The following is a 13049-nucleotide window of genomic DNA, read 5'->3' as shown; positions in this document are numbered from 1 at the left end:
TAGGTGCTTAGTAAATCCATGTTGAATTAAATTGAATTGACTTTATATTGTACAAGGCTTTAGCACTTGATGCAAGCCCAACAAAGCATCATGAGGACACTCTACCCCACTAGGAAAAAAAAAATCGACTCAAGATTTCCAGGGTGCTTTCCTGGTAAACCATATTTCTTTCTAGGTCTTCGTAGGCTTTAGAAATTTTCTGTAGTGGGGAGCCTAGGTGGTTCAGTCAGTTAAGTGTCCAATTCTTGATCTCAATTCAGTCATGATCTCACAGTTTTGGGTTTGTGCCCCACGCCAGGCTCTGCACTTACAACACATAGCCTGCTTGGAATTCTCTCTCCCTCTCTGCCCCAACCCCCCTCCAGCTCACTCTATCTCTGAAAATAAATAAACTTAAAAAAAACTCTAGAAATTTTTGTAGTAACTGATTAGAGAAACAGATGCTATATTAAACAAGTTTGAGGCTATGCTTTAAAAAGTAAGGCTACATTGGGGGCACCTGGGTGGCTCAGTTGGTTAAGCATCCGACTTCAGCTCAGGTCATGATATCATGGGTCATGAGTTCGAGCTCTCTGCTATTGGATCATCTGTCTCCCTCTCTCTCTCTGCCCCTCCCCTACTTGTGTGCTCTTTCTCTCTCTCTCAAATAAACATTTAAAATTTTAAAAAAATAAAAAATAAAAATAAAAAGTGAGGCTATAAAAATGAAGCTGAAAAGTAACTTCCCTTCATCACTATTAACTTTGATTGAAAACCCTTCCTTAACAAGCAAGTCAAGCCATAATGTTCCCTACCCCATGACAGTACCATTCCCCCTCCCCAGCACAAAAAATCTTATAAATGGTCACACTGCAAGGCTGATTTGGTTCGTTTTTCCACCCTACTCCCTACAGCACTACTAGTTCAACTACTTTAGACTTTGGAATCTAGTCTTCTGAGGACCCTCAGTGAACATGACAATAATGCCTCCACCAAATTTCCTTTGACACTGGTTAATATCTACTAACAGTAATATCATATGACATACCCATTACATTGATCTGACTTCGGAGAATATCTAACATAACCCCATGTGTTCCAAAGTACAAATACCACCAGCATAATGACAGGATATCTGCTGAGAATGTATATTACATCACCAACTCCTCCCTGCACACCATTACACTACACCCACCCCAAAGGGATTAAAAGCTTTGGTCACTCTCACTACAGAGCTATTCAGGACAGAACTAAAGGGCATCAGGTTGACATCTTTCAAGAAGCATTCATCAAGAAGATAATCAGAGGGCACCTGGGTGGCTCAGTCGGTTAAACATCTGACTTAGCTCAGGTCATGATCTCATGGTTCATGAGTTTGAGCCCCGCATCGTGCTCTGTGCTGACAGCTCAGAGGCTGGAGCCTGCTTTGAATTCTGTGTCTCCCTCTCTCTCTGCCCCTCCCCCACTCACACAGTCTCTACTTCAAAAATAAATATTTTAAAAAAAGAAGATAATCAGATAAGTTAACATGATTCAAGTCATCTATGCATACTGGACATTATCAGTTTGATTTTCCCCTTGCCTGCTCATCCAGAATAAAGATTATTTGGCTCTAAAATTTATAACAGAACCAATTTAGGTTGCTTGACTATTTGAGCAAGATAGGTACAGCCCAGAAAATAGAGAATGGTAAAACCAAGAGGAACTCTAAAGCTTACTGACCCAAACTCCAATTTTAAAAATGGGAAAACTCTGGCTCACAAAGCTAAAAACGTATTCAATGCCAAACAGCAAGCTAGTGACAGAGTTGGAACTAGCAACCAGGTTCTTTCTGTGTCAAGGTAGAGATGGCTCCACTAAGGATATTCAAGATCAAATTTGCCTCAAGATGGAATCAACCCATCCTTCCAGTAAAGCACTTATCACATAGGTGCCCCAGTTGTCAAAGCAAGAGCTGAACAAGCACCCCCAAAAGGTTTACCTTACTATAAACAACTAAAACTCTTGTCTTTAAAAGTATAGGATATAAGAAAGTAATATTTTTTTTAATTTAAGACTAGGTTATAAAACCTATACAAATTATATTATTTATATTTATCAACCTAATGTACATTTTTAGTACAGAATGCATCTTTTGCATTCTTTTAAAACATAAGTTTTCATTAGTCCTAGACAGCCTATGTATGTGTGGTTGTACATGTATATGTGTGGGCTTAGGGAAATTATTTTTTTTTTCTGACATCTGTTTTATATATACAAACATACATAAAGTATGTTATCCTTGGTTTTTGAAAGACTAATATTTTTGTTTAATTTTTTCTATTTAAATACTGACATGTACATTAAAATAATGTGAAAATTTACATAGGGATAAAATAACTTCCTATAATTGGGTTAGTCATTCCTTTCCTAAATGATTAAACTACAATATGCGATGCAAAAAAAAAAGTCATGGAATATTAGAGCTGAAAGTGAGCTTATAGGTCTCCTGCCCACCCCTACCTTTGTAAAGCTGCAGACCTGGGGCCCCAGCAAAATGACTTCCCAAGGTCACAGACCCCGCTGGTAAGAGAACCATACCCAACTATCTAGTCATCATGTCTAGAGTTTTTTCCCATTATACTATCATTCTGCCTCTGCTCATTTGCAAACAGTGGCCAGTAGTACTTCCTCAGAGAAGTCTCTATCTGGAGACTATTGTCTTTCATTTCCCTAGCCCATTAGTGTCCAGGACTCATAGACTAATAGAGCTAGATCATCTAGCTCTGGAGTTGCAACCTGATTAAATACAGGCTGTGGATGTATTTTATCACATTTTTTTTTAAAAAGAAGGTAAAGTCCATTTGAAAGGGGTGATATTTTACCCCAATCACTCCAGTCCTATTAACCCATGTCCAACAGCTTTATACTTTTCTGTTTTCTCCTTGGCCTCTGACCACATTTGAGCCTATGATCCCTGAATCCAGATCGGGCATAATTAACAGCACACCAAGGTAAACCTAGTTGATGGAAATGTGAAATATGGCATTATGTCCTACCATTAGCTATTATCAGTGCCTTACCAATAAAAATCCATTTGGGGTTTTTAGGTTAACTAGTCATATCAAAGGTCTGCCAACTACCACCAGTGAGACAAACACAACCTGCTGCCTATTTTTGTTTGCCCCCCCCCAGCTGAGCTGAGAATGATTTTTCTATTTTTAAACAGTTGAAAAATTCAAAAGAAGAATATTTCATGACATATGAAAATTAACTGAAATTCATGTATCAATGTCAATAAATAAAGTTGTATTAGAACACAACCATTTTCATTTCATGTACATATTATCTATGGTTGCTTTTTCATGACAATGGCAGTTAAGTAATTTCCACAGAAACTGTATGGCCTGCAAAGCCTAAAATATGACCCTTTACATGGGGTGCCTGGGTGGCTCAGTCAGTTGAGTGTCCGACGTTGGCTCAGGTCATCATCTCGAGGGTTGGGGGTTTGAGCCCCACATTGGGCTCTGTGCTGACAGCTCGGAGCCTGGAGCCTGCTTTGGATTCTGTGTCTCTCCCTCTCTCTCTCTTTCTCTCTCTCTCTTCTCTCTCCCTCTCTCAAAAATAAATAAGCATTAAAAAAATTTTTAGGGGTGCCTGGGTGGCTCAATCAGTTGGGCATCCAACTTCAGCTCAAGTCATGATCTCACAGTTCCTGAGTTCGAGCCCCACATCAGGCTTTGTGCTGACAACTCAGAGCCTGGAGTCTGCTTCAGAATCTGTGTCTCCCTCTCTCTCAGCCCCTCCCCCACTCTCACTCTGTCTCTCTCTCAAAAATAATGAACATTAAAAAAAATTTTAAATAATTTTTTTTCAAATATGGCCCTTTATAGAAGAGGCCTTCTGACCCCTGAGCTATATCAAAGAGAATTTAAAGCTGCCAATTAACTTCTAAAAGTCACAAATATTTGTGTGGAATTGCTCGCACCCTACATGTCACACTCAGATGAATCTTCCTAAAGCACAGCTCAAACCATGCCTCTCTCCTACCAAAAACATCTTTATGCTATCTACAAAGGAAAATCTGAAGTACTTAACAGGTTCCTTCACAGTCAAGTCCTCAACCTTCTATTCCAACCTCATCTCCCAAAACTCCTTCCTGCACCCTACATATTGCAGATGACTTGAATTATCTGCTGGCCCTTTACATTTTCTATATCATTCCTACTACAAGAAATCCTTGCCCTGAATGCAGTGCAACACAGCAAAATAAGCAGGGCCTTTACAGTTAGGTCTGGGTTCTAATTCAGACTTTTGCCCCTTTTAGTTGAGAAAGTTACTTAATACCTCTGAACTTCAGTTTTCTCATCTATAAAATGGGAATATAATCCTTACCTCGTAAACTGTTATGATATTTTAATGCCTGGCACATGGGAACAGTTAAACAAGCAATAAGTGTTATTAATTCTGCTCAATTCCAATGCTACTTCCTCCTTTACTTTTCCTTGTCCTCCCACCAAGAAATAAGCTCTCCTGATAGTGTCATGTGCCACAGTAGCCACCTGTTCCACTCTTATGACTCTGATCCATATCTATGATATACATGATAGTGAACTCTACCCATGTCTTGTCTCTCCTACTAGTCTAGGAACTCTCTCATGGCAGAATCCATCTATGACTTACTCTGCCACACCTGTGATAGCACTGAGAACACTGGCTTGAATAAAGTATGGGCACAAGTATTTACTGAATGAATGGTATGTGTTCAGTGAACTATATATAGCATTTATTAAGTGTATTATATTGCATTGTGATATAAGAAGGAGCCACATCACTTGTTCTGAATAATACCTAGTGTGAGTGCTTAGAAAATATTCAAACATCAGGGACCAAACTCTCAACAGAAAAACAAAGGACAAACAGAAAAGCAGGAAATACATTCACCTTTCAGTGATGGTGTTTTTATTTTCCATTAGTTTATGTTATAATCATCATCTTGTACTCCAACAATTATAAATAGATCACATTTAAGGTGGGAAATAAACCACTTCCCCAAGGGAGAAACGGTGAGTATTTTTCATAACATCAATGACCTATGAGTACAAAAGTAAATGTAAATATTCAAAAGGGACCTACATTTAATGAATAAATCATCACAAACAGTTGTGACTAAAACCTCATCTGGAGCTCTGTACAAAATCAGACACAAGCAGAATAAACATAGAAATCAAGTTCCACCCAGGTTAACAACTCTAACAAAAACTGCAACTAGTTTTTGCAGCACAATGCACCAAGTTTCATTGGTTCCTAGGAACACTAGCCATTTGATTTGATAGTCAATTTAGTAAGTTAAATATAAAGGTGTCTATAATTCTTCATGACTTTAATGCCAGACTCCAACTGCCAAAACAAATCCCCACATATGAATACAAAATTAACTGCTGACATATGCCAATCAATGAAGGGAGTGACATTTTCCAATAAGATGACAGCAAAAAATATGCTTCCAACTACTTCTTATGCATTTCCCTTCAGAAACCTCATTAAAAATACACATTCACCAGCAGATACATTATTAGCCTAAAGACATGTTATCAACAACTTCCAATGCTTAGCTGTTTCCATTTACAAAACACTTTCATAATCTATTTACTCCCTTGAGTCTCACCACAACCCTGTGAAGTGGGTATAATTCCCCCCATTTAACAGATAAAGTCAGCAATTTGTACCATCTTATCCCAAGATGGTGAAGCCAGGTCTTCTAACTCCAGTTCCGGTGTTCTCTTTTCCTGTTTCCTCCACACAAAGCAAAAGCATATCTTTGTTTTGCTTCCCCACTTATTCTCAGAAAGCTAGCACAGTGTGAGGAAGTAGAGTGGGAGTATCAACATTACTGTGGTCAAGACAGCAGTAAACATCCCGCTTGTGCCTCTACCTAATCATGTTTTTAGAATCGTGCAACTTAAAGGAAAGAAATGGAGTGTGGGTTAGCTGCTTTGTTTTATTTCCTACCTGTCCTATTTTGGCTTTCTATGCATATTCACAAACAGAAAACCACCCTGAATATCCAGAAGCCCCATGGGCCAAAATGATTTCTTGGATCTTCTAACCATCTGCAAAAGTTTAGGCCTGCATAATTATTGGCTCTTACCACTCTTAGTCTCAGAAAAGAAGGAAGGAATAAAAACCATGACTTGCCTGTAGCTTACAAAAATTTGCCCTTCCTCAAATGTTTTATTGCACTGTTTATTTTTTCTTGAAAATCTGAATCTCTCTGCTGTGCCTTAGCAGGTCACTTTTTAGCACAAACACTTTCTGTTTAGCATACACTTCTCAAAACCATCCCCTTCCTGGGGCTTATGACAAGCTACATTTGACTGCAGAGGCTACACCAAGCAGTTTATCACAGTAAGTAATTTTTTTTAATCCAAATATTCTCCTCTTTCCTTTTCAATGAGCCCTCAACCTTTCTAACTACTTTTGTGGTATAACCTGCATACCTTTAACCTCTCAATAAATTTGATTAAGTGGCAACATACTCCAAAAGCTGGCCTAGAAGTCTCTAAGGATCAGTATTTCAAAATACCCCATCTTTAAGGTGCTGCCAAGAGTGTGCTCTTATTTAGACCACAATAGTACAAAGCATTAAATAATCAAGCTCAATCAAGTGACTGGCAGGAACTTGGACAATTCATATATTCTGACCAAATGTGCAGACAACACCAGCAGTGAAAGCGGACTCCCAGGAGCAAATCAGTAGGAGCTGCATAAAAAAGCAGTTACCACTGCCTTTCTCCCTGTTCTTCATTGGCTGTATTTGCCTCAAAGGAGGTCACCACACTGGACTTAGACACAGTCTTTTGGGGATAAATCCATTCAGAAAAAAGTTATAAATATACAGGACATATTTACAAGTAACTCTGACCAGTGACTTTATTTTTCGCAGTCATTTTTCAGCCAAGAAGGGAAAAAAATGATCACTCCACCCAATCACTGCCCTCCATTCTTCTGGGTACACTCTGGCACAAAAGGCTAGCTTGCTTGCACTCCTGTCAGGAATGTTTATTATTCTTTCTCTTACTCTAAGTCTTCTGCCAACTAGCAGAAATAAAAACTCCACAAGTAGGGAAAGGGGGTAGGGTCCCACAGCTGTCAGCTGTGACCGCTGGGAAAGCTAAGTTAGGTGAGGTTCCTGCAGACCAGTGGCTCTTAACCCTGGCCCTATAATATGCTCCCTGGGGGGGCTGGGATCCTTGTGTCAGGTGCTAGGCAGGTCTTTATTTCACCCCCAAGCAAAATGCAGTGGAATGTGAGGCCATCCAATAATTCTGAGCTTAGACTGACTTTGACCAAAACCTTAGCTCAGTAACTTAAAAAAAAAAAATCACTGGGGCAAAGGTGCTTTCCTTAGAAAACAAGTTGAGATAGGGAATTTTTTTCTGCCCCCATCTGTATCTGTAGCGACTAAGGGCTGGGACAAATCATTACTCAAGCTGCCGGCCTCAATCCCCTCCTCTCTAGGAGGTGCTAGGGGCAGTTCCTTGGTCAGCTTGGATGTCTCCTTACCCAAGACATGAGCACTAAACATGTCTGACACTACAGGCAAATTGCCCCCTCGGAACAACCTGCCAAGTAAGAATAGGTGCAGAGTAAGAGATTCCTTGGCACAGGTACAGATCCTGTCTTATAAAGTCAAGGCCACTAAAGGGAAAGGCCCAAAGTTCTAGTTACAGCCACCACCTTCCACTTCTGACCCCACTGCCAAAGTGTTCAGAAACCCATTCGCCTCAGAGAACAGGATTGGGAATCACCCTGAATCTTCCCTTTCCCTGTAGTGTCGAAGAGCTTAAAAGGCCAGAGTCACTGGCTCAAGGAAACGGCTCATCCATCGAAGCCTTCCACTTACTTCTCATTGCGCTGATAAGCGCGTTGCCATCTTTGATCACGTCCTTAATGAATTTATTGGTCCTCTCCAGCTCCAGCTCATAACACTTGAGCCTCTCGCGGAAATCAGGGCTGTCCAGGTAGCAGTCGCTGAACTCCAGCGGGGGATGCCCCATGGTTCTGATGGCGAGGGTTGAAAGAGAAGAAAGACACAAAGACCAAAAGCATCAGCGACACAGTAGAGGGGAGTAGATGGGAAGGATTGAGTGTGGGTCCCGCCTGGGAAATTCTTAGCCTCCCTCCCTCTGGAGGACAGGTACCTGTTCGGTTGAGATTCCCGGGTAGAGCCGGGTGGCCTCTACCGGAAGCGGGAGGCCGGCAATTGCTTCAGGTGACACGCAAAGCAAACTAATGCGGTCCGACCCGGGCTGGGTTCTTCTGCCTAGCAAGCAGCATGCCCCCAAGGCATTGCCTCCCCAGACAGGCGGCCCAGCTTGCCCCCGGAGAGCAGCGGGATCCTTCCAGAGCAACTGCAAACGTGACACTTCTGCCCGCCCAGAGTGTAGGCTGTGGTGAGCGCTGGGGCTGGAACTCTCCTCTCCTCGCTCCTTGTTCCCGAGCTAGCTGAAGATTTCCTTTGCCGAGCTCCGCAGGCAGCCCTGATTGTACTGTCCCCTCCCCCTTCTTAAAGCCTGAGCTGCCGCCCAGCCCCAGCGAACCCTTGTGCCGAGCCTCAGCACTCGGGCTCCTTCTCCAACTGTTCTCCACGCACCCTGGGATTGCGTTACCAAAGTGTTCTTGCTCCCAAGAGTTCTTCCTGGTCCAAGGGAGCCGGCCTGCTGTCCTGTTAGTCCCCGGAGGGGTTAAGCCTAGGAGGCAATAAAACGTAGCCTTCCACCCTAGACACCCGAGAGGGAAGAGGAGGGCGATATCACTACGCACAATAGCTGCAGTAGCCCGGCGCTTCCCTACGGAAACTGGGGAGCCTTGGGCGCCCTGGGACTCCAGCTGGAAAGCGTGGCGGCCTGGGAGATGTAGTCTTTCCGTTTCTCGTCCCATGACTCCTCCCTGCGATCTCCCCACCACTCAGCCAGGGCGGCGGCTCTCAGAGCAAGACTTTCCCAGCCTGCCCCAGGCTCATTCCTCAAGCCCAGCCTCGAGGGGCAAGTGCGCCGCACTGGAGCTTCTAAGTGGAAAGTTTCCAAAAAGAGCGAGAGAACAGGGAGGCATCAATGGTGGGAGGCCATCTCTCACTTCCCATTACTTGGCTGTATTTTTTTTTTTCCTTGCTCTTTCCACCCTCCCTCTGAGGAAGCAAGTTCTTTTCCTCTTCCCTTGCCCATTTTTCCTGGTTCTAGTGTTCTAATCCCCATGGGCCTTAGACCTGAACAACCTGAAGGGTTGAGTGCTACTCTAGCATCTCATTGTTACGCTCAGAAATCCCCTGCCAAAGGAAAGACCATACTTAGGAGTTCACTTTTTTCTGAATAGGACTCAGAATATGGTTTTGTGACTCAACTCACTGTATAGGTTTTTCATTAAAGCACATGATTTTCAATGTGTAAGTGGAAAATCTAAGAAGAGGTTGTTATAAATTGTCTTGCAGCTTACCCAAGAGATCTCTTGTTCATTGTCCAAGGTAGAACTGAGGCCACTGTTACAGGCCAATGCCTTGAGATCAAAAGTAGTTACGGGTTGGAAAATCATGTGTACATGGGCAAAAGGATCCATTTTTATTTTGAAGAAGTGTTTAGATTACATTGCACTGTGATGAAAGCCAGGAAAAGCCAGAACTGAAGAGAGTTGTAAATAGAGTAATAATGACCAAGCCACCTGTATTGTTGTTCTATTTCTTATAGTTCTATCTTATCTTATGGTTCCGGAAGTCAGAAATCAGAAATGGACCTCACTGGGTCAAAACCAAGATGTCAGAGGGCTGTTTTCCTTTCTGGAGGCTCTAGGAAAGAATTCACTTCCTTGCCTTTTCCAGCTTCTAGAAGCTGTCCACATTCCTGGGCTCATAGCCTCCTTCCTCCATCTTCAAAGGCAGTAATGGCTGATCAAGCCTTTCTCCCACTGCATTGCTCTAAAACTGACTCTCCTGCCTCCCTCTCACTTATAAGAACCAACCAAATAACACAGGATTATCTCCCCATCTCAAGATCCTTAACTTAATCACATCTGCAAAGTTGTTGTTGTTGTTGTTGTTGTTGTTGTCCTTACCCTGTAAGGTAACATATTCACAAGTTCCAAAGATTAGGACATGGGCATATTTGGCAGGAACATTCTTCTGTCCGCAAACCTATAATCCTATAAACCCACTTCATTAATCCTCAAAACAATCCTATGAGGTTAGTATTATTATTATTATTATACCTATTTAAAGATACCTGAGTTGAAGAGAAGTTAACTGACTTGCCTAAAGACACACAGCTAGTTAAGTGACAGTTTTTGAACTTGAGCTTAACCTGGCTGGTTCTAGAGGCACTACTTTTAACCACTGTACTATACCACAGTATAATAGAGTCCAAAGAAGAAACACCTTCAGAAAATTAATGAGTAGCCACATCCCAGCGAAGGATTTTATTTCCTACTCCTTTTACCTTCATGAGAAAATGCCAGAAATGGGCTTTAAAAACACCAATGCACATACTAAAGAAGGTGCCCACTAAAGAGTATATGGTCTCTCATTCAACCAAGGTTCCTTATAGCATTCATTCACTAATTTGACAAGCATTTATTGCATATCTGCTATAAGCCTTGACTTACAAAGTCTGTACCTGGTTTCATCACTATAATCAATACCATTGATATTACTGATGTTAGGTACACTCATGCTTGTCTAACTTCCTATATTCAAAGTGTTTGTATAGTCTTCTGTTTTCCTTTATCCAGACAATGAGGCTAAAGTGCAGAGGAAAACAAATGCCCTGGATCAAATACCAGATAAGAAAGAGGGTTAAAATTAGAATTCAGTCCTTCAAATATTAGGTGCATTAATTGAGCATTATCCTAGAAGCTTTTCACAGATTATAACTCACCCTCACAACAACCCTAAAGGATTGGGATCTTCAAACTTTTATCCACATAACCCCTAGAAGAATTTTGAGAAGCTATGTATTACCTCACATATTTTTAGGTTGACATCTAAATTTTTTCATCATGTTTAAATAGTTGCAAAAGGTATAATATCTAGCATACTATACATATGGACAACTTAAAATAAAACTGTTATATTACACTTTCATTGGGGGGGGGCATCTGGGTGGCTCAGTCGGTTGAGCAACCAACGTCAACTCAGGTCATAATCTCATGGTTTGTGAGTTTGAGCCCCGCGTCGGGCTCTGTGGTGACAGCTCAGAGCCTGGAGCCTGCTTCTGATTCTGTGTCTCCCTCTCTCTCTGCCCCTCCCCGACTCATGCTCTGTCTCTCTGTGTCTCAGAAATAAATAAACATTAAAAAAATTAAAGGTTTTCATTGGTTTCTAAATACCAGAGCAATTTGATGCCTACTATCAAACATTGAACACGAAAGTGTAAACTTTCCTTTAACCTTCAGAAAACTTACATTGTTTCTTTTTCTTCTTGAAATCAAATGTCCATTGCATTCTCTGCACAGAATTGTATTACAATATATTTTTATACTTGAAAGTCTCCTATTGATCACCATATTGAATTTCTCTGCAAAAAAGACATGTCCATAGATATTGAATTATTTTTATTTCCTTGTGATCATAGGCTCCAAGTATAAAAAGTTTTCTAGACTGAGTTACAATTGCTATTGTTATTCATACACAATAAATAAAAATAGCATGAATTTTTTTCAGATCTCATAAATTTTATTTGTAGCAACAAACCTCAAATAGCCATTATACAATTAGGGTATCCTGAAAACCAACATCAAGGTCATAAACCCTTCTGTCAATATGAACCATGGAATAGGATTGTGCTGCTATCCTAAGGATACCTTGTTTCATGGATCAAAGATTTGAGTCAATTAATTGCCTTACATTATTTGACTGGGTAAGTCTAAGTTTGGTCATTCAGGGTTTTTTTTTTTAAGTTTTTTATTTAAATTTCAGTTAGTTACCATACGGTGTAATATTTAGTTTCAGGTATACAATATGGTGATTGAACACGTCCATACAACACCCGGTGCTCCTCATAACAAGTGCCCTCCTTAATGCCTATCACCTATTTAATCCATCATCCCACCCACCTCCCCTCTGTTAACCATCATTTCTTTCTCTGTAATTAAGAGTCTGTTTCTTGGTTTGCATCTCTCTCTCTTTTTTTCCATTTGCTTATTTATTTTGTTTCTTAAATTCCACATGAGTGAAATCCTATGGTATTTGTCATTATTAAACATAAAACATAAACTTTATTGGAAATGCAGGTCTTAGTGAGGTGGAGGGGAAGGGGTAATTATAGGGCCTCAATTTAAAGAAGATTCCTGGACATCAATTTGTGAAATTGTTGCTTTGTTTAGCACCAAGGGTTATTTACACCCTGGGTCAATATACCCTAGTAAAATTCTTGACCTTTGAAAAGTATGCTTTCATTTTGAGAAACTTGGAAAAGCAAGTGGGAAAGACAAAGAGAAGATGAGTTCTCAGGCAAATAGTTTTTTTTAGGAAACAGTACTAAAGGATGTTGAGTATTTAGAAATTGGTCCTCTTTCGGCTGTCTCAGCTTTGGTAATTCAGGATTACCAAAACTTGGGAGGACCCAAGAGGTCCTTCTGTAGGTAAATGTACAAATAAGCTGTGTTATATGTGTACAATGGAATTTCATTCAGTGCTAATAAGAAAGGAGCTATCAAGATAAAAAAATATGAAGGAAACTTAAATGCATATTAGTTAAATAAACCAATCTGAAAAGGCTACCTACTGTATGATGCCAACATTATGACATTCTGGAAAAGACACAACTATGAAGACAGTAAAAAGATGGTTTGGGCCAGAGGGTGTGGAAAGGAGGAAGAGAGATGAATAGATGGAGTAAAAGAGGATTTTTAGGACAGTGAAAATACTATGTATGCTGCTATAATGGTGGATACATGCCATTATATATTTGTCCAAACTCATAGAATGTACAACACCAAGAGTGAACCCTAATGTAAACTGTGGACTTTGGGTGATTATGATGTGTTAATGTAGGTTCATTAACTGTAACAAATATGCCACTCTGGTGGGAGATGTTGATTTT

At 40.7% G+C, this 13049-nt stretch overlaps 1 protein-coding gene across 8 annotated transcripts in view; it reads right to left on the bottom strand.

Moving 5' to 3' along the window:
• OPHN1 (oligophrenin 1) overlaps positions 1 to 8884 on the bottom strand; it is a 600363-nt gene extending 591479 nt beyond the window's left edge. For 3 of the 8 annotated variants that reach the window (XR_014136815.1, XM_081793556.1, XM_081793557.1), the window contains exons 1-2: positions 8163 to 8883; positions 7865 to 8022 (exon numbers count right to left, since the gene is read on the bottom strand). Coding sequence is in view for 6 of the 8 variants with exons in the window: in XM_081793556.1 (XP_081649682.1) it covers positions 7865 to 8018 (154 nt within the window). In the remaining 2 variants the exon portion in view is untranslated. Of the gene's footprint in view, positions 1 to 7864; positions 8023 to 8162 lie in introns of those variants that run through there. The other 5 variants (XM_081793552.1, XM_081793555.1, XM_081793554.1 and 2 more) reach the window with 4 other exon arrangements.
• Positions 8885 to 13049: the final 4165 nt, after the last annotated feature.

This window comes from Panthera onca, chromosome X (genome assembly GCF_046562875.1).
Source record: "Panthera onca isolate mPanOnc1 chromosome X, mPanOnc1 haplotype 2, whole genome shotgun sequence".
Lineage (NCBI taxonomy): Eukaryota > Metazoa > Chordata > Mammalia > Carnivora > Felidae > Panthera > Panthera onca.
Note: the sequence above shows the minus strand (reverse complement) of the source record. Positions and strands in the feature narration are given on the sequence as shown.